The sequence below is a fragment of the Heptranchias perlo genome, chromosome 11 (genome assembly GCF_035084215.1).
Source record: "Heptranchias perlo isolate sHepPer1 chromosome 11, sHepPer1.hap1, whole genome shotgun sequence".
Taxonomy (NCBI): domain Eukaryota; kingdom Metazoa; phylum Chordata; class Chondrichthyes; order Hexanchiformes; family Hexanchidae; genus Heptranchias; species Heptranchias perlo.
The window spans coordinates 48973208-48998448 of NC_090335.1; the positions used below are offsets into that span (position 1 = coordinate 48973208).

A 25241-nucleotide genomic window follows, 5' to 3' on the forward strand; every position below is an offset into this window, starting at 1 on the left:
ACGGACTGCTGCCGGTCACCGCTCACCACCCCCCCCCCCTCCCAATCGCCCCCTCTCCTGGTCGTCCCTTTCTTCTCGCAACACCTCCCGGCAACGCAGCTGCCCCAAATTGAAATGTTCTTCGCTGGCCAGCTGCCCGGGAATGCCCAGCGGGTGTCTGCAGCTCACCAGCCTGATGTAAAGGAGGCCTGAGGCCCAATATCAGACCCGTTCCCTGCGCCCAGTTTGTGCCGACAAACCAATTTCTAGGCCGTGATGCCCGACTGTAGCGAAGGGATTTGAGTTTCCTGTAGGGGATAGTTTTACGCCACTTCTATTTGACATTGGATGGAATGTGGATCTGGTGCTATGTTAAACCAGGCGTAAAAGGTGCCAGAGAATCCCATAGGCCTTCTGTGCACTTCTTGTACCCAGTTGCAATTAGATCAAATATTTAAATGTGAACACTGTCACCCATACTATCTAAACATTTGAAACTGAACTCTTGGGAGACGAGTTCTGTCATGCATGTGAGCAACAAGAGCAGATCTGTCTCCTGGGTAGCAGCATGGAAGTTCTATTCAAGCAGCATATAAAGGGTGCTGCCTGGCAGATATCCAAACTCAGACTGGTTGCTTGCATTCTGTGGTCTTAGCTTAAGCAGGAAGATGGACAGTGCACTGAGCATAACTTGTTCTATCCGCAGTGCTGTGACTAATTTATTTCAATAAAGATCTTGACAGTGAAGTGGCATGTAGTGCAATCTATTTATCAAACATCTTTCCAGACCTCATTCATGTAGGAGATATATTATGATTATCAGCTATTTAAAGATATATAGGCCCTGATTTTAAAGGTGGGGGAGAGCAAGTACTGTGCGCATGAGCCCCGAAACGGGGAGTCCGGGTATGTGGAGGTCCGGCTGATTTTAACTGAAGGGCCACATTTGAATATTTGAAATTGGTGTCCTGCTCGAAACCAGCAGGAATGATGTCAAGCCCAGCAGGCAGGAGCGGGAATTAAGGTGGGAGCCGGTTACCGTAAGGGACCTAAGGGAATGGGCCCTAGCATAATGTAAGTGTTGGGGGGGGGCGTATGGTTCCCAAACAGATGCTGATGTGGGGGAGGGAGAGGGAGGGCCGGGGCAGGAGAGCCCCAAGGGTTTCTTCCTGCTCCTCCTTGCTCCCAAGGATTACAACCGGCCGCTCTAGCATCAGCTGTACTTAGATAAACCATGTCGAGTGCACCTTGGTCCTCACCATTCAGGCATCCTGCAACCCCGTGTGCCCAAAGATTGGTGGGCTCGAATCTTTAGGCTTTTCCTCTGCTGATCACACATTTTTCAAGTGAGAAACAAATGGCCAATAGTTGAAAATCCACCTCCCCCAACCCAATATCTGTCAATCACTTCTCTGCGGAAACTCATTAATTGCCAATAGAGCCCATTTATGCCGCTGGGTTCAATGACCATTCCTGATAAGTTATTCCACAAACCGATTATTCACTCAGAATCAACTGGGGTTATTTTATTTCACCTTGTGTAACATCACTAAAAGGTTATGGGGTAGAAATTGCCATCCATTTCACGGGGTCCTGCACCCAATCTGCGCGAGTGGCATGACCGCCGCCATATTGGTCCCCACTGTTTTTAGGCATCCCTGGCGGCCGCCTGAAAGCAACGATTTAAGTACGCAAAGAAGGGTCCTGAAACAAAAACTAGACAGAGCATGCAGCATGCAAGATCCGACTAGATTTTCTAGTTCTCCAGTGGCCTAGACACTGGTCTTTATAGGGACTGCTGGAGGCTGACAAAGAAATGGAAGGAAAAGTTGTTTTTACCTCCTCTGCTGTGGAGTCGGGAGGAGCAGGAGTGCTCCTTCCAGCTCCACAGCACTACTGTGGGCTGCTGCCGCCCTGCAATCACAGCCACCCCCACCCCGCCACCCCACAGACATTTTCCTCCACTCCCCCTCCCAGGACTTATGCGAGGGCCACTGTGGCAAGGCAGCAAGCCAAAATTTGTTCTCCGATGTCGGGCGAGCTGCCTTTGGAGGCACAAAGGTGGCGGCAGTTCACCTCTATTATTAAAATGAGGCCCAAGGCCCAATTTTGGGTGAGCTTCAGGCCTCTGGCTTCTGGCACACGCCCGCAGCGTGTGACCTATTTTGCGTCCAGAAACGGGCCTAAATGAATTTCCCTTCCGACATTTTTTGGTTGAGAAGCCTGATGTAAGTATTCCATGTATCAGTAGTGAGGCTTTACCAACAACACAATAGATGCAGTATCACTGTAATATCACTGCAAATAGTGTATCTGATCCCCAGATACTAATGTCATCAAATCCATCCAAAACTTTTGATTGTGTTAGTATCAGATTGTGCCTGTACGTGCTCAGTGGAAAATATGTCATAAGGGTTAGTTTCTCGAGCTGAACACTCTCTGGCTGCAGTAAGTGTGAAGAAACAAGAGGATGTGGTTCAGTGTGGTCACTACATTCTGAGCTCCTCACTAATAATCTTTTCCATCTTCACACGTTGCACATCTGCTACCGTAAATTCTACAGCAGCCAACGGCAGTTTAAAAATGCTTTCTATTTACTATTAATTAATTTAAAAAACACATTCTGTTTTTCAAATGAACATTGCACATGGTAATAGACAATAATACTCTGGGGTTTTTTAAGTAGCAGTAGTGCGGGTTCTTTAAAAGCTTGTGGCAATTTTTAGTCATTGTCATCTTGTGGCCTTTCTCATTTTTGTGATATGTGTTTATATTTTAATTAATTTAGCAATTATCCTTCCTTCCTGTCTTCTTTGAATGCTATCACATTACCAGCCTGCAATTTATTGCAATTACATGTTCTCCTCAGAGAGATGTGATGGGTAAACATGTCAGAATCTCCTACTGATATGAGGCTCTATTGACATAAAGGCAGGCTGACTGCATTGGGAAGAAATCATGCATCTTGTGAGCTAAGACAGATTAAGGTCTCCTGTTTCTAACTAGCCAAGCTTGCAACTGATACACAAATAGTTAGTGGCTTAGGACTCTAAAAACACAGGGCAACAATTTATTAACTGGGCTTTTTGTTTTTTTAGGGGCAAGGCTATTTATGCAAGTACAATTCAATCAGCAGTAGGTAGAGTTTACCCAGATCATTGGATAGTTATATAAATGCAATGGGCGAGGTCAAGAAAGAACTTTCATGTCCTAAAGGACTTTAAAGTTAAATAATTACTTTTGAAGTGTAGTCACTGTTGTTTTTTAGGCTAATGCTGCAACCATTTTACATACAGCAAGATCCTACAAACAGCAATGAGATAAATGACCAATTAATCTGATTCAGTGGTGTTGATTGAGGGATTAATGTTGGGCAAGACACCTTTGCTGCTTTTCCTTGAATAGTGCCACCCAAAAGACAGCACCTCCAACAATGCAGTATTCCCTCAGTACTGCAAAGAAGTGTCAGACCAAATCATATGCTTTCCCTCCCAGTGCAAAATCTCCCCCATTCCCGATGCTGTATAATCTTCCTTGCTTATACTGTGGGCTGATTCCAGAGCACAAGGAGTGCTGTGCATGTCTAGCCCTTGATCTAATTTCTGGCCATGTCTAAACTAAGTCTAACCAACCAGCAATGTGGTTGATTCTTAATCGCCCTCTGAAATGGCCTAGCAAGCCCCTCTGTTGCACAATCTCGCTACAGAAAGTCACAATAAGAATAAAACCAGACGGACCCCCTGGCATCGGACCACTAGGCAACGGACAGGACAAAGGCAAACCAAGCCCAGTTGACCCTGCAAAGTCCTCCTCACTAACATCTGGGGACTTGTGCCAAAATTGGGAGAGCTGTCCCACAGACTAGTCAAGCAACAGTCTGACATAGCCATACTCACAGAATCATACCTTTCAGTCAACGTCCCAGACTCTTCCATCACCATCCCTGGGTATGTCCTGTCCCACCAGCAGGACAGACCGACCAGAGGTGGCAGTACAGTGATAAACAGTCCGGAGGGAGTGACCCTGGGAGTCCTCAACATTGACTTCGGGACCCCATGAAATCTCATGGCATCAGGTCAAACACGGGCAAGGAAACCTCCTGCTGATTACCACCTACCGCCCTCCCTCAGCTAATGAATCAGTCCTCCTCCATGTTCAGCACCACTTGGAGGAAGCACTGAGGGTAGCAAGGGCACAGAATGTACTCTGGGTGGGGGACTTCAATGTCCATCACGAAGAGTGGCTCGGTAGCACCATTACTGACCGAACTGGCCGAGTCCTAAAGGACATAACTGCCAGACTGGGCCTGCGGCAGGTGGTGAGCGAACCATCACGAGGGAAAAATCTACTTGACCTCGTCCTCACCAATCTACCTGTCGCAGATGCATCTGTCCATGACAGTATTGGTTGGAGTGACCACCGCACAGTCCTCGTGGAGATGAAGTCCCGTCTTCGCACTGAGGACACCGTCCAACGTGTTGTGTGGCACTACCACCGTGATAAATGGGATAGATTCAGAACTGATATAGCAACTCAAAACTGGGCATGCCATGAGGCGCTGTGGGCCATCAGCAACAGTAGAATTATATTCCAGCACAATCTGTAACCTCATGGCCTAGCATATTCCTCACTCTACCATTACCAACAAGCCAGGGGATCAACCCTGTTTCAATGAGGAGTGTAGAAGAGCATGCCAGGAACAGCACCAGGTGTACCTAAAAATGAGGTGCCAACCTGGTGAAGCTATAATACAGGACTACATGCATGCTAAACAGCGGAAGCAGCATGTTATAGACAGAGCTAAGCAATTCCCCAACCAACGGATCAGATCAAAGCTCTGCAGTCCTGCCACATCCAGTCGTGAATGGTGGTGGACAATAAAACAACTAACGGGAGGAGGAGGCTCTGCAAACATCCCCATCCTCAATGATGGCAGAGTCCAGCATGTGGGTACAAAAGACAAGGCTGAAGCGTTTGCAACCATCTTCAGCCAGAAGTGCCGAGTGGATGATCCATCTCGGCCTCCTCCCGATATCCCCACCATCACAGAAGCCAGTCTTCAGCCAATTCGATTCACTCCAAGTGATATCAAGAAAAGAATGAGTGTACTGGTTACAGCAAAGGCTATGGGCCCAACAACATCCCAGCTGTAGTGCTGAAGACTTGTGCTCCAGAACTAGCTGCGCCTCTAGCCAAGCTGTTCCAGTACAGCTACAACATTGGCATCTACCCGACAATGTGGAAAATTGCCCAGGAATGTCCTGTCCACAAAAAGCAGGACAAATCCAATCCGGCCGATTACCGCCCCATCGGTCTACTCTCAATCATCAGCAAAGTGATGGAAGGTGTCGTTGACAGTGCTATCAAGCGGCACTTACTCACCAATAACCTGCTCACTGATGCTCAGTTTGGGTTCCGCCAGGACCACTCGGCTCCAGACCTCATTACAGCCTTGGTTCAAACATGGACAAAAGAACTGAATTCCAGAAGTGAGGTGAGCATGAGTGCCCTTGACATCAAGGCAGCATTTGACCGAGTGTGGCACCAAGGAGCTCGAGTAAAATTGAAGTCAATGGGAATCAGGGGGAAAACTCTCCAGTGGCTGGAGTCATACCTAGCACAAAGGAAGATGGTAGTGGTTGTTGGAGGCCAATCATCTCAGCCCCAGGACATTGTTGCAGGAGTTCCTCAGGGCAGTGTCCTAGGCCTAACCATCTTCAGCTGCTTATAGGAACATAGGAACAAGAGTAGGCCATTCAGCCCCTCTTGCTTGCTCCGCCATTTGATAAGATCATGGCTGATCTGTGATCTAGCTCCATATACCTGCCTTTGGCCCATATCCCTTAATACCTTTGGTTGCCAAAAAGCTATCCATCTCACATTGAAATTTAGCAATTGAGCTAATATCAATTGCCGATTGCAGAAGAGAGTTCCAAAATTTTACCACCCTTTGTGTGTAGAAATGTTTTCTAATCTCACTTCTGAAAGGTCTGGCTCTAATTTTTAGACTGTGCCCCCTACTCCTAGAATCCCCAACCAGTGGAAATAGTTTCTCCCTATCCACCCTATCTGTTCACCTTAATATCTTATAAACTTCGATCAGATCACCCCTTAACCTTCTAAACTCCAGAGAATACAACCCCACTTTGTGTAATCTTTCCTCATAACTTAATCCTTGAAGTCCGGGTATCATTCTAGTAAACGTACGCTGCACTCCCTCCAAGGACAATATGTCCTTCCAAAGGTGCGGTGCCCACAACTGCTCATGGTACTCCAGGTGCGGTCTGATGCTTCATCAATGACCTTACCTCGATCATAAAGTCAGAAATGGGGATGTTCGCTGATGATTGCACAGTGTTCAGTTCCATTCGCAACCCCTCAGATAATGAAGCAGTCCGTGCCCGCATGCAGCAAGACCTGGACAACATCCAGGCTTGGACTGATAAGTGGCAAGTAACATTTGCGCCAGACAAGTGCCAGGCAATGACTATCTCCAACAAGAGAGAGTCTGACCACCTCCCCTCGACATTCAACGGCATTACCATTGCCGAATCCCCCACCATCAACATCCTGGGGGTTACCATTGACCAGAAACTTAACCGGACTAGGCACATAAATACTGTGGCGACAAGAGCAGGTCAGAGGCTGGGTATTCTGTTGAGAGTGACTCACCTCCTGTTTCCCCAAAGCCTTTCCACCATCTACAAGGCACAAGTCAGGACTTGGAAATATATCGCCGTTCCTTCATCGTCACTGGGTCAAATTCCTGGAACTCCCTTCCTAACAGCACTGTGGGAGAACCTTCACCACACGGACTGCAATGGCTCAAGAAGGCGGCTCACCACCACCTTCTCAAGGGCAATTAGGGATGGACAATAAATGTTGGCCTCGCCAGCGATGCCCACATCCTATGAACGAATAAAAAAAAAGTATGATGGAATACTCTCCACTTGCCTGGATGAATGCAGCTCCAACAACACTGAAGAAGCTCGACACCATCCGGGAAAAAGCAGCCTGCTTGATTGGCACCCCATCCAACACCCGAAACATTCACTCCCTTCATCACTGGCGCACCGTGGCTGCACTGTGTACCATTTGCAGGATGCACTGCAGCAACTTGCCAAGGCCTCTTTGACAGCTAGTCCCAAACCCCCGACCTCTACCACCTAGAAGGACAAGAGCAGCAGGCCTATAGGAACACCACCACCTGCACGTTCCCCTCCAAAGCACACACCATCCCGACTTGGAAATATATCGCTGTTCCTTCATCGTTGCTGGGTCAAAATCCTGGAACTCCCTTCCTAACAGCACTGTGGGAGAACCTTCACCACACGGACTGCAGCGGTTCAAGAAGGTGGCTCACCACCACCTTCTCAAGGGCAATTAAGGATGGGCAATAAATGCTGGCCTTACCAGCGATGCCCACATCCCATGAATTAATAAATATAATGTAGGAACAGAATTGCATGTCAGATCTGTCAGCATTAGAAAATAGGAGTTAACACTTGGGGTTAAAGTCTAATTAACATTCTGAGAGGTCTGCAACAAAGGTGTTACCTGTCTTCAGATGCTGACTGAATTAATGAGTATTTTGCCCTCTCTCTTAATGCTCTGCTATACCTGCTGGGGGAAACACTTCAGCTGACTGGGTGCAGGGACTGCCTTTCCTCTCCTGAACAGACACAGGGTCTTCTAGATTTAAGTTATTTCTGATCCAGTGGTTTTCTGTTTTGTTGGCAACGCACAAGTGTAACAGCTGGGCTAAGATTGGGAGTCCTAGGGATATGGGGCACAAAAATACAGAGATTCCCAGAAGGTTCATTGTCTGTGGTAAAAATTGTCAACAAAATGGTAATTTTTACCCATATAACAGTGACTGTACTTCAAGAAAAGCAATTTATTGGACATGGAACATTTGACTGTGATGACCAGAGAGCAGTGATACGGCACAGATAAATGCATGTTCATTTTTCTAATTCCAGTTGACTAGTCTCTCTTTTACTGCTGCTTTGGCCAATAGCTTTACTACATAATGCACAGCTATCTGTACCCAAAACTCTGTTTTTAAAGGTCCTTTGATCTTCGAAGGAAAATAGAAACACAAAACAATCCCTTGTTAGTGCTGAGATACTGCTCCTAAGCTGAAACAGTACTAAGCTGAAACCTCATTAAATTCCTTCTACAGCTAGTTGAGGAAGATGAAAGTTTGTTGATATAACTTGGGAAAAACCCAATCTTAGAATGCAAAACAGATTTATCGGATGAAAGTACATTTCTCACTTTCTAAGGAATTTGCAACGTACAGTATCAGACAACCATGGGGAGATTTGAAATCGCATTGTTCGTTCCTTTCATTTGTGCATCCTGCTTATGGCTGATAAACAACAAATGAGAAATGTCAAAATCATCAATTTTATGGGGAAAGTGTATTAGGGAACATTAGGGACTTATTGTTTAAAATACATAAAATCGGAACATTCATGAATTGCTGAAAAAGATCAATACCAATGGCTTGATGACATGACTCCCCAAGCTGCCAGGGAATTAAACAAAATGCCCTCTACACACACTGACACATTGGTGCACATACACACACACATATATATATATATATATATATTTTGAGCAAATGCAGAAATATGTTCAGCTTTGTACTGACAGGGATCAGAATAACTCATCACTACACTATTGGGATGCAGACATCACCCGAGTCTAGTCAGCCTGCCAACACCTGCAGGGAAATGGAATGGCTATTCTATCACTAGATCAAAAAGGATCAAGTACCGTCCGTATGAGGGGGGTGAGGGGGCGGTAAAATTGGTTTTCGGTGATAGAGAATCGAAGGCCTGTTTAACACTCTGCCTGATTTTCTTTTCCATTGGCCACTGCTGAAGACCAATTTCACTCCCTTGGTATCTGGTAAAAAAAAATGAAGGCCAAAGAAATCCACCCACATTTGTTACTGTAGTTCCAGCTACAGAGAGCTTCTGTCATGACAACAAGAGACATTGGGCAAAAAGTCCTGTTGTGTATGTGCACAGAAATAGACAGAAGTGAAAAATTGTCTTGTTGATGCACAAATAGATATCTCCTCACTCTGTGAATGTTCTGTGCCATTCTTCAATTTGAATTGAAGTCAAATGTTTCTGCATAATTTCACATCAATTCAAATAACACCCCAGTGCTAGTACCAAGAATTTGAGTTTCATTGAATTTTGGCTTTGAACGTTCAATATTCAAAGGCTTCAAAGCTGACTGTTAAACCAATGTCCAAATGCTAAAACTACAGAACACAACTTAAAATGGGACAGTTGTCAGCTTTGTTGTTGAGCCTAGGTGAAACCTTCTGTAACTTTATGGGTATGTTTCATACTTGCTAAGAACTCCAAAGACTGGATGGAAATACAACAATCACTGGGTAAGACCCAGTTTGAATATTGGGCCGGAACTTGCTCTGACCGCGTGGCAAGGCTGTCCGCACATCCTGCGGACAGAGACTACGAAGAAACTTACCTCGTGGTCTCCGATGTCCACTTGCTCTATTTTAAATTTTTTCTCAGTTCAGCGCTGTGATTTCAGCGCACCTTCCTTCCTATCGATAGAGACTGCGGGAATGGAAACCATGCCCACAGAATCTGTCGCGAAGAGAAGTCACGCCCACAAGCAGGCAAGTACAACTCATTCATTTAAAGTGAACTTGTCTATGTTAATGTAAATAAAAAATTTAACACATCATTATAAAAAGCCAAGCAAATGATTTAATTTAATGAAACTTACAGAAGTTAAAAGTTAAAAAAAATAAAATTTTTAAGTTTAAATTTTTTTTAATGATCAAAAAATATTAAAATAAGAGTAATCTGATAGTCCACATTTTTAAAATTTAATTTTTTTGTTGTTTCACAGTCATTAACAGTCTTTTAAAAAGTAGTGCTGAGCTGGTATTTTCCAGTGTACCTTTTGGTCTGGTAAATATCTTCGTTCCAGCTGGGCAGATGGGTGAGTTTATGAATATTTCATGATTTTATTGATTGTAGCGTGGGTGGCACTTTAATTTGTACCGTCAAACCACTGCCGAAACAATGGGAGCAAGTTTGTGATTTCGGGGTTTAACTGCTCATGTGCAAATTCACAAACTTGCACCATCGATTTGCAGGCGGTTGGAGAGGACGCCATTCTGGAGCAGTGTCCTCAGGTGAGTAATTTCTGGCCCATTATGTTTAAAGGTTGGATTGATGTGCTGCTATCCCAAGATCTTCCCCACTGGACTGTCAGCAATAGGACTGATGCACCATGAAGTGGTTGCATGCCCTCACAATTTGACTAAAGCGATTGGACTGTTGTGTAAGAAATTAGATGTGCCATTGCCACAAATTCAAATATTGCATTCCATCTACAGGTGTATACACTGGTGTGAATTAGAAAGGGGTTCAGTTCACAGCAGATTACATTGAGTTATATCAAGTCTACAGCACAGAAACAGGCCATTTGGCCCAACTGGTCTATGCCGGCGTTTATGCTCCACATGACCCTCCTCCCTTCCAACTTCAACTAACCCTATCAGTATACCCTTCTATTCCTTTCTCCCTCATTCCCTCATGTGCTTATCTAGCTTTCCCTTAAATGCATCTATGCTATTTGCCTCAACTACTCCTTGTGGTAGTGCATTCCTCATTCTTACCACTCTTTGGGTAAAGAAGTTTCTCCTGAATTCCTTATTGGATTTATTAGTGACTATCTTATATTGATGACCTCTAGTTTTGGACTCCCCCATAAGTGGAAACATTTTCTCTACGTCTACCCTATCAACTCTTACGTTATCTTAGGGACCACTACCAGGTCACCCTTCAGCCTTCTCTTTTCCAGAGAAAAGAGTACCAACTGGTTTAGAGTTTCCTGATAAGTATATCTTCTCACTTCTGGTATCATCCTGGTGCATCTTTTTTGCACCTTCTCCAATGCCTCTATATCTTTTTATAATATGGAGACCAGAACTGTGCACAATACTCCAAGTGTGGTCTAACCAAGGTTCGATACAAGTTTAACATAACTTCTCTGTTTTTCAATTCTATCCCTCTAGAAATGAACCCCAGTGCTTGTTCTCCCTTTTTTATGGCCTTATTAATCTGCGTCGCTACTTTTAGTTATTTGTGTATCTGTACCCTCAGATCCCTTTGCTCCTCTACCGTATTTAGACTCTTATTATCCAAGCAATATGTGGCATCTTTATTCTTCCTACCAAAATGCACCACCTCACAATCATCTATATTGAAATTCACTTGCAAATTACACACACATTCTGCAAATGTATAGTGTCTTCTTCCATTTTAACACATTATTCCTTTGTATTAACCACAACCCCCAATTTGGAGTCGTCCTCAAATTTTTGAAATTGTACTTCGGATTCCTGAGTCCAAATCATTGATGTAAATTGTGAACAACAATGGTCCTAGCACCGATCCCTGTGGAATACCACTTCCCACCTTTTGCCAGTCTGAGTACCTACCCTTCACCCCTAATCTCTGTTTTCTGTTTTATAGCCAACTTGCTATCCATTTTGCTACCTGTCCCCTGAGTCCACATGCTGTGACCTTAGACCTGAGTCTACAATGAGGTACTTTATCAAAGGCCTTTTGAAAATCCAAATATATCACATCTATTACATTACCCTTGTCTACTCTTTCTGTTACTTCTTCAAAGAATTCAATAAAGAAGTCAAGCATGACTTTCCCTTCTGAAATCCGTGCTGACTATTTTTTATTATATTTTTGTTTTCTAGATGTTTTTCTGTATGTGGATGGTGTTCCACAGGGAACGGTGCTGAGACCACTGTTGTTCACAATTTATATCAATGATTTGGATTCGGGAATCGGAAGTACAAGGAAGCAGTGCAGGAAAGTGATTGGGGTAAGGATAACCAGATTGTGTCAGGAAGGGACAGAGCGTACAAACAAAAGAGTGCACTAACAAATAGAGTCCGGGTAAGAAAAAATGGTAATAAGACAAATAGGGCCATTGTACAAAAAAATGTTAAGATGTCTAAAAATGTTAAAAAGTCAGCTCTAAAGGCACTGTATGCGAATGCACGAAGCATTCGTGATAAGGTAGACAATTAACAGCGTAAATAGATGTAAATGGATATGATATAATAGCAATTACAGAGACATGGCTGCAGGTGACCAAGGCTGGGAGCTGAATATCCAAGGGTATTTGATATTTAGGAAGGACAGGCAAAAAGGAAAAGAAGGTGGATGGCATTGTTAGTAAAGGATGAAATCAGAGCAATAGCGAGAAAGGATATTGGCTCAGAAAATCAAGATGTAGAATCAGTCTGGGTGGAGTTAAGAAGCACCAAGGGGCAGAAAACACAGGTGGGAGTTGTCTAAAGGCCTCCAAACAGTAGTGGTAATGTAGGGGATGGGATCAAACAGGAAATTAGAGATGCATGTAACAAGGGTACTACAGTAATCATGGGTGACTTTAATCTACATATAGACTGGCCAAATAAAATTAGCAATAATACTGTGGAGGATGAATTCCTGGAGTGAGTATGAGATGGTTTTTTAGACCATTACATTGAGGAGCCAAGCAGGGAGCAGGCTATCCTAGATTGGGTATTGTGCAATGAGAAGGGATTAATTAATAATCTTGTTGTGCGGGGTCCTTTAGGAAAGAGTGACCATAACATGATAGGATTCTTCATTAAGATGGAAAGTGAAGTAGTCCAATCCAAAACTAGGGTCCTAAATCTAAACAAAGGAAACTATGAAGGTATGAGGAGTTGGCTATGATAGATTGGGAAGCTTCATTAAAAGGCATGATGGTGGATAGGCAATGGCTAACGTTTAAGGAACGAATACATGAATTGCAACAGTTATACATTCCTTTCTGGAACAAAAACACAAAAGGAAAAGTGGCCCAACCATGGCTAACAAAAAAAATAAGGACAGTATTAGATCCAAAGAGGAGTCATATAAAGTTGCCAGAAAAAGTAGCAAGCCTGAGGATTGGGAGCAGTTTAGAATTCAGCAAAAAAGTACCAAGAGATTGATTAAGAGGGGAAAAATAGAGTATGAGAGTAAACTTGCAAGGAACATAAAAGTGGACTGTAAAAGCTTCTACAAGTATGTAAAAAGAAAAAGATTAGTGAAGACAAATGTTTGGTCCCTTACAGTCAGAAATGGGAGAATTTATAATGGGGAACAGGGAAATGGCTGAGCAATTAAACAAATACTTTGGTTCTGTCTTCACGGAAGAGGACACAAATAACTTCCCAGAAATGCTAGGGAACCAAGGGTCTAGTGAGAAGGAGGAATTAAAGGAAATTAGTATTAGTAAAAAAAGTAGTGCTGGAGAAATTAATGGGACTGAAAGCCGATAAATCCCCAGGGCCTGATAATCTGCATCCCAGAGTACTAAAAGAGGTAGCCATGGAAATAGTGGATGCATTAGTTGTCATCTTCCAAAATTCTATAGATTATGTAACAGTTCCTGCAGATTGGAGGGGGCAAATGTAACCCCACTATTTAAAAAAGGAGAGAGAGTGAAAACAGAGAACTACAGACTGGTTAGCCTAACATCAGTAGTAGGGAAAATGCTAGAGTCCATTATAAAGGATGTGATAACAGGACATTTAGAAAATATCAATGGGATTAGACAAAGTCAACATGGATTTATGAAAGGGAAATCATGTTTGACAAACCTACTGGAGTTTTTTGAGGATGTAACTGGCAGAATAGATAAGGGAGAACCAGTGGATGTGGTTTATTCTCATTTTCAGAAGGCCTTTGATAAAGTCCCACATAAGTGATTAGTGTCCAAAATTAAAGCACATGGGATTGGGGATAATATACTGGCATGGATTGAAAATTGGTTAACAGAGAGTAGGGATAAATGGGTCTTTTTCAGGGTGGCAGGCAGTGATTAGTGGGGTACCGCGGGGATCAGTGCTTGGGCCCCAGCTGTTCACAATATATATCAATGATTTGGATGAGGGAACCAAATGTAATATTTCCAAGTTTGCTGATGACACAAAACTAGGTGGGATCGTGAGATGTGAGGAGGATGCAAAGAGGCTTCAACGCAATTTAGACAAGTTGAGTGAGTGGGCAAATACATGGCAGATGCAGTATAAGTGGATAAATGTGAAGTTATCCACTTCGGAAGGAAAAACAGAAAGGCAGAGTATTATTTAAATGGTGATAGACTGGGAAATGTTGATGTACAAAGGGACCTGGGTGCCCTTGTACACCAGTCACTGAAAGCAAACATGCAGGTGCAGCAAGTCGTTAGGAAGGCAAATGGTATGTTGGCCTTCATTGCAAGAGGATTTGAGTACAGGAGCAAAGATGTCTTACTGCAGTTATACAGGGCCTTGGTGAGACTACACCCAGAGTATTGTGTGCGGTTTTGATCTCCTTACCTAAGAAAGGATATACTTGCCATAGAGGGAGTGCAGCAAAGGTTTACCAGACTGATTCCTGGGATGGCAGGACTGTCATATGAGGAAAGATTGGGTCGACTCGGCCTGGACTCACTCGAGTTTAGAAGAATGAGAGGGGATCTCATTGAAATATATAAAATTCTGACAGGGCTAGACAGACTGGATGCAGGGAGGATGTTTCCCCTGGCTGGGGAGTCCAGAACGAGGGGTCACAGTCTCAGGATACAGGGTAGGACATTTAGGACTGAGCTGAGGAGAAAGTTCTTCACTCAGAGGGTGATGAACCTGTGGAATTCTCTACCACAGAAGGCTGTGGAGGCCAAGTCACTGAATATATTTAAGAAGGAGCTAGATAGATTTCTAGACACAAAAGGCATCAAGGGGTATGAGGAGAGAGCAGGAATATGGTATTGAGATAAAGGACCAGCCATGATCATATTGAATGGTGGAGCAGGCTCGAAGGGCCAAACGGCCTACTCTTGCTCCTATTTTCTATATTTCTATTACATCTTTGAGTAAGGATTCCATTAACTTTCCTACCATTGATGTTAGGCTAACTGGTCTGTAGTTCCCTGGACTATTTCTATCTCCCTCTTTAAATATAGGAATAACATTAGCTGTCCGTCACTCCTCTGGCACTATTCCTTTTTCAAATGAATTTTTATATATATGTAATAGTGCCTCTGCTATCTCTTCCCTAACTTCTTTTAATATGCGCGGATGCAATCCATCCGGACCAGGGGTCTTATCCTCTCTAAGTTTGATTGGTTTATCAATTATCTCCCCTCTTTCTATCTTAAATGTCTTTATGGCTTTTTTGAATTTCTCTTCTAATGTCATACCCACCTTGTTAGTCTCCCTGGTAAATACTGAGGCAAATTAACTAATCAATAATTCTGCCGTCTCGCTATCATTACCTGTGAGTTTATCTTATGCATCCCTTAGTGGCCCTATCCCTATCCTAGTTTTTCTTTTGTTAATTATGTGTCTGTAGAATGCTTTACTGTTTCTTTTTATATTCCTTGATAATGTAATTTCATTGTTCCTCTTTGCTTTCCTAATTGTTTTTTTGACATCCTTCCTAACCTCTTTGTATTCGCTTTTTGTCATCCTTTCCTTTATTGTCTGTGTACTTAGAGCATGCCTTTTTCTTTAGTTTCAATTTGATCCTTAACTCTATTCATCCATGGTGTTGTATTAATGGTTAGTTTGTTCTTGCTTTTTAGAGGAATATATTTTTCCTGAACTTTAATGATCACCGATTTAAATATTTCCCACTGCTGTTCTATCTCTGTGCCATTGTTTTCTCTAAGCTGCGTGCCTGCGCGGCTGCACAACAGTCTGCTGATTGCCGTGATCTTCCTCATTCCGTCTGCGCTGTCCCAGTGCCTGTGTGTTCCGTTATTGCTCTCAACACATCGTTTCTGACTTTTGCAGATGTTTTAAACCTCGGGACCTAACGCACGGTTTACCTGAAGCCACTGCAATCTCATTGAGCAGCTTTTCTTTTTACTTATTTTTTATTTACACAAAGTCCTCTACCGTTTGGAGGAGTGCGATATTGTTTTATTCAACGCGCAGTCCCGAGGAGTCCCAGTTGGAAGGAAGGGGGGAGGGGAGTGGGGGGTGGTGGTTGGTGTCAGGGGGGGCCGGGTTTAGTGGGGGGATCCGTACAATCTGAATTATATACAGGTTAAAACGGCGGCTGTAAACAGTGATGGCGTCCTGAAAAAAAGACTGAGTTGGAATCAATATGACTCCAGCAAAGGGTCCTCGGCGACCCAGGCCGGACTGGATACTTTTAGGTACAGTGTCTGCTAAGCAATGGGACAGCGGTATAGCCAGGAGGTCCAAGTCTGCACATAATGGAAAAATTCTATGTTTGATTTTTAAAAAAATCAAATAAAACATTAAGAAACAGCTGTTTGAGAGAGGCAGCGCTCTGTATTTCTGCAGGAAGAGCCACGAGCTCATTCGCGCTCCACTCCAGAACGATTGGTTCGGTTACCCAGTTCAAGCTCTGAAATCCCTTTTCCCCAACTCCTTCAGCTGCTGCAAAGCTGCTAATTAAAGGGGCAGTGCTCACAGGGCTGTGTATGTGCGACTCTCTGCAAACAAAAATGCCTCTCTTTAAAAGGCACAACATCCCCTTTTAATACTCCTTTTTGAAGCTGTCAAACAACTTGAGTGATTTCGCTATTTTCATTCAAAAAGCAAGTGTATTTTTAAGGATTCCCGTAATGTTATTTTTAAATAACGATAGGGATGTTACAATGTATTATTATCAGGACCACTGATTTACAGTAAGCCATATACTGTTTTATTACATAGGACTCATAAGAACATAAAAAATATGTTTTGCCTGCTCCGCCATTCAGTAAGATCATGGCTGATCTTCTACCTCTACTCCACTTTCCCGCCCTATCCCCATATCCCTTGATTCCCTTAGTATCCAAAAATCTATCAATCTCAGTCTTGCATATACTCAACTACTGAGCATCCACAGCCGTCTGGGGCAGAGAATTCCAAATATTCACAACCCTCTGGGTGAAGAAATTTCTTCTCACCTTGGTCCTAAATGGCCGACCCCTTATCCTGAGACTATGCCCCCTAGTTCTAGACTCTTCAGCCAGGGGAAGCAGCCTCTCAGCATCTACCCTGTCAAGCCCTCTAAGAATTTTATATGTTTCAATGAGATCGCCTCTCATTCTTCTAAACTCCAGAGAATATAGGTCCATTCTACTCAATCTTTCCTCATAGGACAACCCATTCATCCCAGGAATCAATCTAGTGAAGCTTTATTGCACCCCCTATACACAGTGCTCCAGATGTGGTCTCACCAGAGCCCTATATAATTGCAGCAAGACCTCCTTACTCTTATACTCCCACCCCCTTGCAATAAAGGCTAACATATCATTTGCCTTCCTAATTGCTTGTTGTACCTGCATGTTAACTTTCTGTGATTCATGTACAAGGAAACCTAAATCCCTCTGAATACCAACATTTCTTAGTCTTTCACCTTTTAAAAAATATCGTGCTTTTCTATTCTTCCTACTAAAGTAGATAATTTCACGTTTCAAGCTTCAAGTGCTGATTGTGAGCGTGGCTTCAGCCTTATGAATAATATAAAAATGAAATCACGAAACGGTTTGAAAGAAAATCACCTTGATATGTAAACCTGGACAAAATGTATAAACACTGGAAGAGAGGGAGAGACAGTAGAGAAAAACATTCAAACCAGAGACAGCCACCCTCTTCTCCATCATCTGGCCGTTCAGCTACAGACTCTGAGTCTCAATTAGGATGTCCCTGTTCCTCTGGTGGCAATGTTTACTTCTGAAATTTCTATAACCAGTTTTGTTTAATTAAAAATCCTTGACAGCTCACCTTGTTACAATTATCCATTATTTTGTACATTTGCTCTGTTTTTATATATCCTGAATAATGTTTCCTAAAAAGATGTTCTATTCAAACTTGTGATTTTTTTTACAGAGGTGCACACAGCCTTTATATTGGTGCACAAACCCAAATTCATTCTGCACATGGCTGAAAAAAATTGGAGGGAACATTGCTCTTTGCCATTTTTTTCCAGTTTACCTTCCCTAGTTCTATTCTCATCCCCTCAAAATTACCTTTTTTCCAATCTGCTACTTTGGTCTTTGTCTTACTAATGTTGTTCTCAATCATTATTTTAAACCTTATTAAGTTATGATCGCTATTGCCTAGATGTTCCCCTATGCTTACTTCTCTTATCTGCTCCGATTCATTTCCCATTACTAGATCCAGCAGTGATTCCTCTCTTGTTGGGCTTCTCACATACTGGGTAAGAAAGGAGTCATGTACATACTATAAAAACTCCATTCCCTTTCCCCCTTGCCCTACCTCTTCTTGCCAGTTTATTTGGGAGCAGTTGAAATCGCCCATGAATATTGTTCAATGTTTTTTACTCATTTCATAGATTTGCCTACATATTTCATCCTCCACTTCCCTTCCACTGTTAGGCGGTCTGTAGAATAAACCTATTAATGTGATCAATCCCTTCTTATCCTTTGTCTCAATCCAAATGGATTCTGTTTGTATCTTAATATTACTTAGATCCCTTTTCATTGGTTTAGCATTACCTCTTTGCTTTGAGTCTTGAAGAGAATGTAAAAGCTTCAATATTTGAAGGCCATGGAAGTATTTTTTCTATATTTCTTCAAGAATCTTTTGTGTTAAGACTTATTATATGACTGTACATTTCTTTAGTTTTAATTTACAGAAAAAAACAGGACAGATGTAAGATCAAGTAAATCTTGAAAATATTTAAAAAGCAGTAAGCAGCATTTAGCAAAAACATGGTTAATTACTTTAGATATACTTTCATTCATAACAATCAAATCCAGAGAACCACTTACCAGTGATGCCCTATAGGTGCTTTTGAAAATGAGAATTTTTATTTCCAGGACAAAAATCTTGTGAGCTAAAACCTTCAATTTCTTTTTTCTAGGTCGCTTTCATACCAAAATTGAAGCCATGCAACAAATGGGCTGAGAACTAACGGTGTATCTGCCAAATGCAGCAGTTATCAGCACAATCTGAGTTATATGATAAAGCTGTGGTTTCTGACGTCTGCAAAGAGCATGCTGTTATAGAGCTTGAAAAACCCACAAAATATCAGCAGATTCAGAATGGTAGAAATTGGACCTAGTTACACCCATTCTCTGGGCGCAACAGAGGTTCAGTTTATATTATCATATTCAGTACTTGAGATTAATTAGATGTTTATAATCTTTATCTATGGCCCAGCTGGTTCATCTTTTTATGCGCATTTGTGGATCGAGTTGCTGCAAAGTGATTGACAGTTTCAGTTGCTGTTGCTAGCAGTGGCTTGACTGACACTTTCCTTCGCTGGAGTGGACTTTGAAATGGAATATAAAAAATCAATAAAGCAGGGAACTAGCTGTAGGTAAATATTGCAAAATCATTTGGTCAGATAGAGCTGAGCTTCTATACTGCACATTGAGCAAATTTGGCAGAGTTCATCAAGAATCTCAGCTGGAGGAGTGGAAAGTGGATGAGCACCTTCCCAGCAGAGGTCGAGGAGATGGCAGCCCACGACATCGGAGTGGTAGGATCCAGAACTCATAGTAACTCACCTGAAATGGAGGATATTCATGGAACATTGTTCCCACGTGCTGGCTCTGAAGTCAGCCTCCGAGGACTATTTCTGGAAAAGAAAATCAGGCAAGGTGTAAAACGGGCTTCCGATTTGCTGTCACCCATTTTCCGCCCGGCGATAAGAGTTAAAATTACCTCCAATATTGTTATTCACTGTAACTATTTTAAGTGTAACTTGTTCACAGTTCTACTACAAAGTGAGACAGTGCCATTTACTGGAGGAACAGCAACAATACATCAACATTCATTTGTGGGCCTCAGTGTTGATTAAAAATACAAATATAACTTTAAAGAAAAGAGAAGAAAAACATCAGGAATTAAAAATTAAAGCACGAAACAAACTAAAAAGAAAAAAGTGACAAGAAAAATAACTGGAAATTACAAGGGTAACAAAAGTGCAAATGCCAAGGAATTTTAAAAAATGGATGTAGTGTGGGAAAAATCAATAGCAAGAGTTTAAAACAAAAGCAGAAATCTAACTTTAGAACAAATACCAATGGGTTTATGCATGGACCTTGAAGTTATACCATGGGATCACAAAATAAATCTTTTTATTTCTCCTTTGTATAGTCAATGTTTCTTGGATAGGACCGTGGAAAGGTAACAAGTGCTGGAGAGGGCTGAAAGATGGCAGTTGAGCTTGAGTGGAGGGTGTGTCCCACATGTCTTGGGGCAACCAAGTGTGGGAGTTATTTTGGAAAAAACAAAGCTGGTCACGGGCAGGAGGTGTCCATTACAAGTAGTTCTTGATTTTCCACACCTATCTCCCTGATTGTACATCATCTCAGTCATTGCTGCCCTGTTCTTGTTTCCTGTAGGCATGCCCTCCATGGACCTCCTCCTTATCTGGCTGCATGCTCACTCTTTTTTGGCCAAATTGTCCAGCATGCAGTAGATGATGATGATTTTGAAGATTTTGGCTGGAGTGGAGAGCAGCATTCTGCCTGGGCAGTCCAAACAATGGAATCGTTGCTGCATCATCCCTATCGTGATCAGACGATGGCTTGTATCTCACTGAATCTGTGCTCTGCTGTGTGGGGGGTTTTAATCGGGGTCATCAGCTGTGGCCTCACAATGGTAGTCTGTTTATTCTCTTGAGACTGTCAAATAATGCAGGCACCATCGACTGCTGTGAAATGTAGCCTTAGTCTCCCAAAGCCAAAATGAAAGCACATGGCCGCACATTGAATAATGACATTAATGTGCAGGATCACATTCCTAGGGCCTGAAACCACCTGAACATTTATGGAGTGGTACCTTTCGGAAATCTGTGGAATCATGATGGCTATGCGAGTTCCACCTATAATGCCCAGACTCTTAGAAAGTCTGCCAGGTAGTGAAGATTTTGTGCCTCTTCCAGTCAGTAATTCTTTTCCACTGGTAAAGTGATAAAGTCTTTTCCCCTGGCAAACATGGCAGATATTTTACGCAAGGATGGACTCATTTATACAGACTGATTTAACTGACAGATGGCCTCGAAGGATCCTGCTGCATAGAAGCTTAATGCCTCAGTGATCAGGGAAGAGCTGTCCCACTCCTTGAAGTTGTCAGTAAATCAGACTGCAGCAGGTGACATTGCTCAGTCACTGCTTCTACAGTGAAGCGGAGGTGCTGAAGTCAGCTTTCCCATCAAACACCCGGTTAAGAGTGGCATTGTTTGTAAACTCAGATCGTTAGGTATCAATGACAGCGAATGTACCCTATGAGTTACCCTCATCCAATTGATGCAACCAACCGAGCTTAATATAAGGCAAGTCTTGGCAGCAGAGCTCGAACCCGTGATATGCTCCTCCTGCACTATGTGGGAAGTCATGGACACTACCAGTGTCCCTGGTGACCATGTGTGCAGGAAGTGTGTCCAGCTGCAGCTACTGGCTAACCGCATTTCAGAGCTGGAGCTGCGGATGGATTCACTGTGGAACATCAGCAATGCTGAGATTATCGTGGATAGCACGTTCAGTGAGGTGGTCACAACGCAGGTAAAGGTTACGCAGGAAGAAAGGAAATGGTGACCGCCAGGCAGAGTAAAAGGACTAGGCAGGTAGAGCAGGAGTCCCCTGGGGCCATCTCCCTCTCAAACAGATATTCCGCTTTGGGGGAGATGGCTTATCAGGGGAATGCAGCAATAGCCAAGACCGTGGCCCCACGAGTGACTCAGCTGCACAGGAGGGGAGGAAAAAGAATGGGAGAGCAATAGTGATAGGGAGTTCCATCATAAGGGGAACAGATAGGCGTTTCTGCAGCTGCAGACGTGACTTCAGGATAGTATGTTGCCTCCCTGGTACTAGGGTCAAGGATGTCACGGAGCAGCTGCAGGACATTCTGAAGGGGGAGGGTGAACAGCCAGAGGTCGTGGTCCATATCGGTACCAACGACATCGGTAAAAAAAGGGATGAGGTCCTGTAAGCAGAACATAGGGAGTTAGGAAATAAATTAAAAAGCAGGACCTCCAAGGTAGTAATCTCAGGATTACTCCCAGTGCCATATGCTAGCAAGAGCAGAAATAGGAGAATAGACCAGATGAATGCGTGGCTTGAGAGATGGTGTAGGAGGGAGGGGTTTAAATTCCTGAGGCATTGGGACTGATTCTGGGAAAGGCGGGACCTGTACAAGCTGGACGGGTTTCAACCGAGCAGAACCAAGACCAATATCCTCGCAGGGGCATTTGCTAGTTCCGTTGGGGCGGGTTTAAACTCGTATGGTGGGGAATGGGAACCAAAGGGCAGGTACAGATAGACAAATTCAGACCAGGAAACGGGAAGTAGAAAAGCGGTTAGTGACGTAGTTAGCGACTCAGAAAGGCAAAAGAAGCAAAGGTTATATAGTGCTCAGCACAGGAATTTGACGGGGTTAAAGGGTATATACTTCAATGCAAGGAGTATTACAAACAAAGCAGATGAGCTAAGGGCACAGATAGACACATGGCAGCATGATATCATTGCTATAATGGAAACCTGGCTTAAAGAGGGGGATAATTGGCAGCTCAATATCTCTGGATATAGAGTTTTCAGGCAGGATAAAGTGGGTGATAAAAAAGGAGGGGGGTAACATTATTGGTTAAAGAATCAATTACAGTTGTGAGAAGGGATGATATGCTAAATGGATCATCAATCGAGGCCATATGGGTTGAGCTAAGAAATAAAAAAGGGGCAATCACATTACTAGGAGTGTACTATAGACTCCCGAATAGCAAAAGGGAGATAGAAGAACAAATATGTAGGAAAATTTCAGAGTGCAAAAATAAGAGGGCAATAATAGTAGGGGACTTCAACTAGCCTAACATCAACTGGGATTCAAACAGTGTGAGGGGCAGAGAGGGCGCAAAATTCTTGATCGGTGTCCAGGAGAACTTTTTTAGCCAGTACGTGACAAGCCAAACAAGAGGGGATGCAATTCTAGACTTAGTCCTGGGAAATGAAGATGGGCAAGTGGGTGAAGTGACAGTGGGTGACCATATTTGGGATAGTGACCACAATTCAATAAGTTTTAGCATTATTATGGAAAAGGACAGAGTTAAATCAGGAGTAAAGGTTTTAAATTGGGGGAAGGCAAATTCTACAGAACAAAGAGGTGATTTGGCAGAAGTGGACTGGACACAACCACTTGAGGAGAAATCAGTGGCAAGCCAGTGGGAGACACTAAAAAGTGAAATTCTACAGGTACAATGCAGACACGTCCCCTCAAAGAAAAAGGGTGGCACTGCCAAATTTAGAGCCCACTGCTTGTCTAGAAGTATACAGGGCAAGATAAAGCAGAAAAAGAAAGCTTATGACTGTCACAGAAAACTAAATACTGCAGAAAGCCTAGAGGAGTATAAAAAGTACAGGGATGACTAAAAAAGGAAATAAGGAAAGCAAAGAGAGGGCATGAAAAAATATTAGCAAGTAAGATTAAAGAAAATCCAAAGATGTTTTATCAGTACATTAAGAAAGAAAGGATAGCTAAGGAAAAGGTGGGACCTATCAGGAATGATAGGGTAACTTGTGTGTAGAAGCAGAGGATGTGGGTAGGGTTTTAAATGAATATTTTGTCTCCATATTCACAAAGGAAAGGGATGATCCAGATGTAGTAGTTAAAGAGGAGAGGTGCAAAGTCCTCCTCACTAACATCTGGGGACTTGTGCCAAAATTGGGAGAGCTGTCCCACAGACTAGTCAAGCAACAGCGTGACATAGCCATACTCACAGAATCATACCTTTCAGCCAATGTCCCAGACTCTTCCATCGCCATCCCTGGGTATGTCCTGTCCCACCGGCAGGACAGACCGACCAGAGGTGGCGGTAGAGTCAGGAGGGAGTGGCCCTGGGAGTCCTCAACGTTGACACTGGACCCCATGAAATCTCATGGCATCAGGACAAACATGGGCAAGGAAACCTCCTGCTGATTACCATCTACCGCCCTCCCTCAGCTGAAGAATCAGTCCTCCTCCATGTTGAACACCACTTGGAGGAAGCACTGAGGGTAGCAAGGGCACAGAATGTACTCTGGGTGGGGGACTTCAATGTCCATCACCAAGAGTGGCTCGGTAGCACCACTACTGACCGAGCTGGCCGAGTCCTGAAGGACATAGCTGCTAGATTGGGCCTGCGGCAGGTGGTGAGCGAACCAACATGAGGGAAAACCTTACTTGACCTCGTCCTCACCAATCTACCTGTCGCAAATGCATCTGTCCATGACAGTATTGGTAGGAGTGACCACTGCACAGTCCTCGTGGAGATGAAGTCCCGTCTTCGCACTGAGGACACCATCCAAACTGTTGTGTGGCACTACCACCATGATAAATGGGATAGATTCAGAACAGATCTAGCAGCTCAAAACTGAGCATCCATGAGGCGCTGTGGGCCATCAGCAGCAGCAGAATTGTATTCCAGCACAATCTGTAACCTCATGGCCCGGCATATTCCTCACTCTACTATTACCAAAAGCCAGGGGATCAACCCTGGTTCAATGAGGAGTGTAGAAGAGCATGCCAGGAGCAGCACCAGGCGTAGCTAAAAATGAGGTGCCAACCTGGAGAAGCTACAACTCAGGACTACACGCATGCTAAACAGCGGAAGCAACATGCTATAGGCAGAGCCAAGCGATTCCACAACCAATGGATCAGATCAAAGCTCTGCAGTCCTGCCACATCCAGTCGTGAGTGGTGGTGGACAATTAAACAACTAACGGGAGGAGGAGGCTCTGTAAACATCCCCATCCTCAACGATGGCGGAGTCTAGAACGTGAGTGCAAAAGACAAGGCTGAAGCGTTTCGCAACCATATTCAGCCAGAAGTGCCGCGTGGATGATCCATCTCGGCCTCCTCCTGATATCCCCACCGTCACAGAAGCCAGTCTTCAGCCAATTCGATTCACTCCACGTGATATTAAGAAACGGCTGAGTGCACTGGATACAGCAAAGTCTATGGGCCCTGACAACATCCCGGCTGTAGTGCTGAAGACTTGTGCTCCAGAACTAGCTGCGCCTCTAGCCAAGCTGTTCCAGTACAGCTACAACATTGGCATCTATCTGACAATGTGGAAAATTGCCCAGGAATGTCCTGTCCACAAAAAGCAGGACAAATCCAATCCGGCCGATTACCGCCCCATCGGTCTACTCTCAATCATCAGCAAAGTGATGGAAGGTGTCGTCGACAGTGCTATCAAGCGGCACTTACTCACCAA

General features: G+C 43.5%; 1 protein-coding gene across 5 annotated transcripts in view; it reads right to left on the bottom strand.

Annotated features, from left to right (window-relative positions):
• Positions 1-18969, bottom strand: part of si:rp71-68n21.9 (kelch-like protein 13) — a 77956-nt gene extending 58987 nt beyond the window's left edge. For 3 of the 5 annotated variants that reach the window (XM_067992965.1, XM_067992964.1, XM_067992960.1), the window contains exon 1: positions 18817-18969. Coding sequence is in view for 1 of the 5 variants with exons in the window: in XM_067992959.1 (XP_067849060.1) it covers positions 6652-6680 (29 nt within the window). In the remaining 4 variants the exon portion in view is untranslated. Of the gene's footprint in view, positions 1-6651; positions 6888-18816 lie in introns of all 5 variants that reach the window. The other 2 variants (XM_067992959.1, XM_067992961.1) reach the window with 1 other exon arrangement.
• Positions 18970-25241: the final 6272 nt, after the last annotated feature.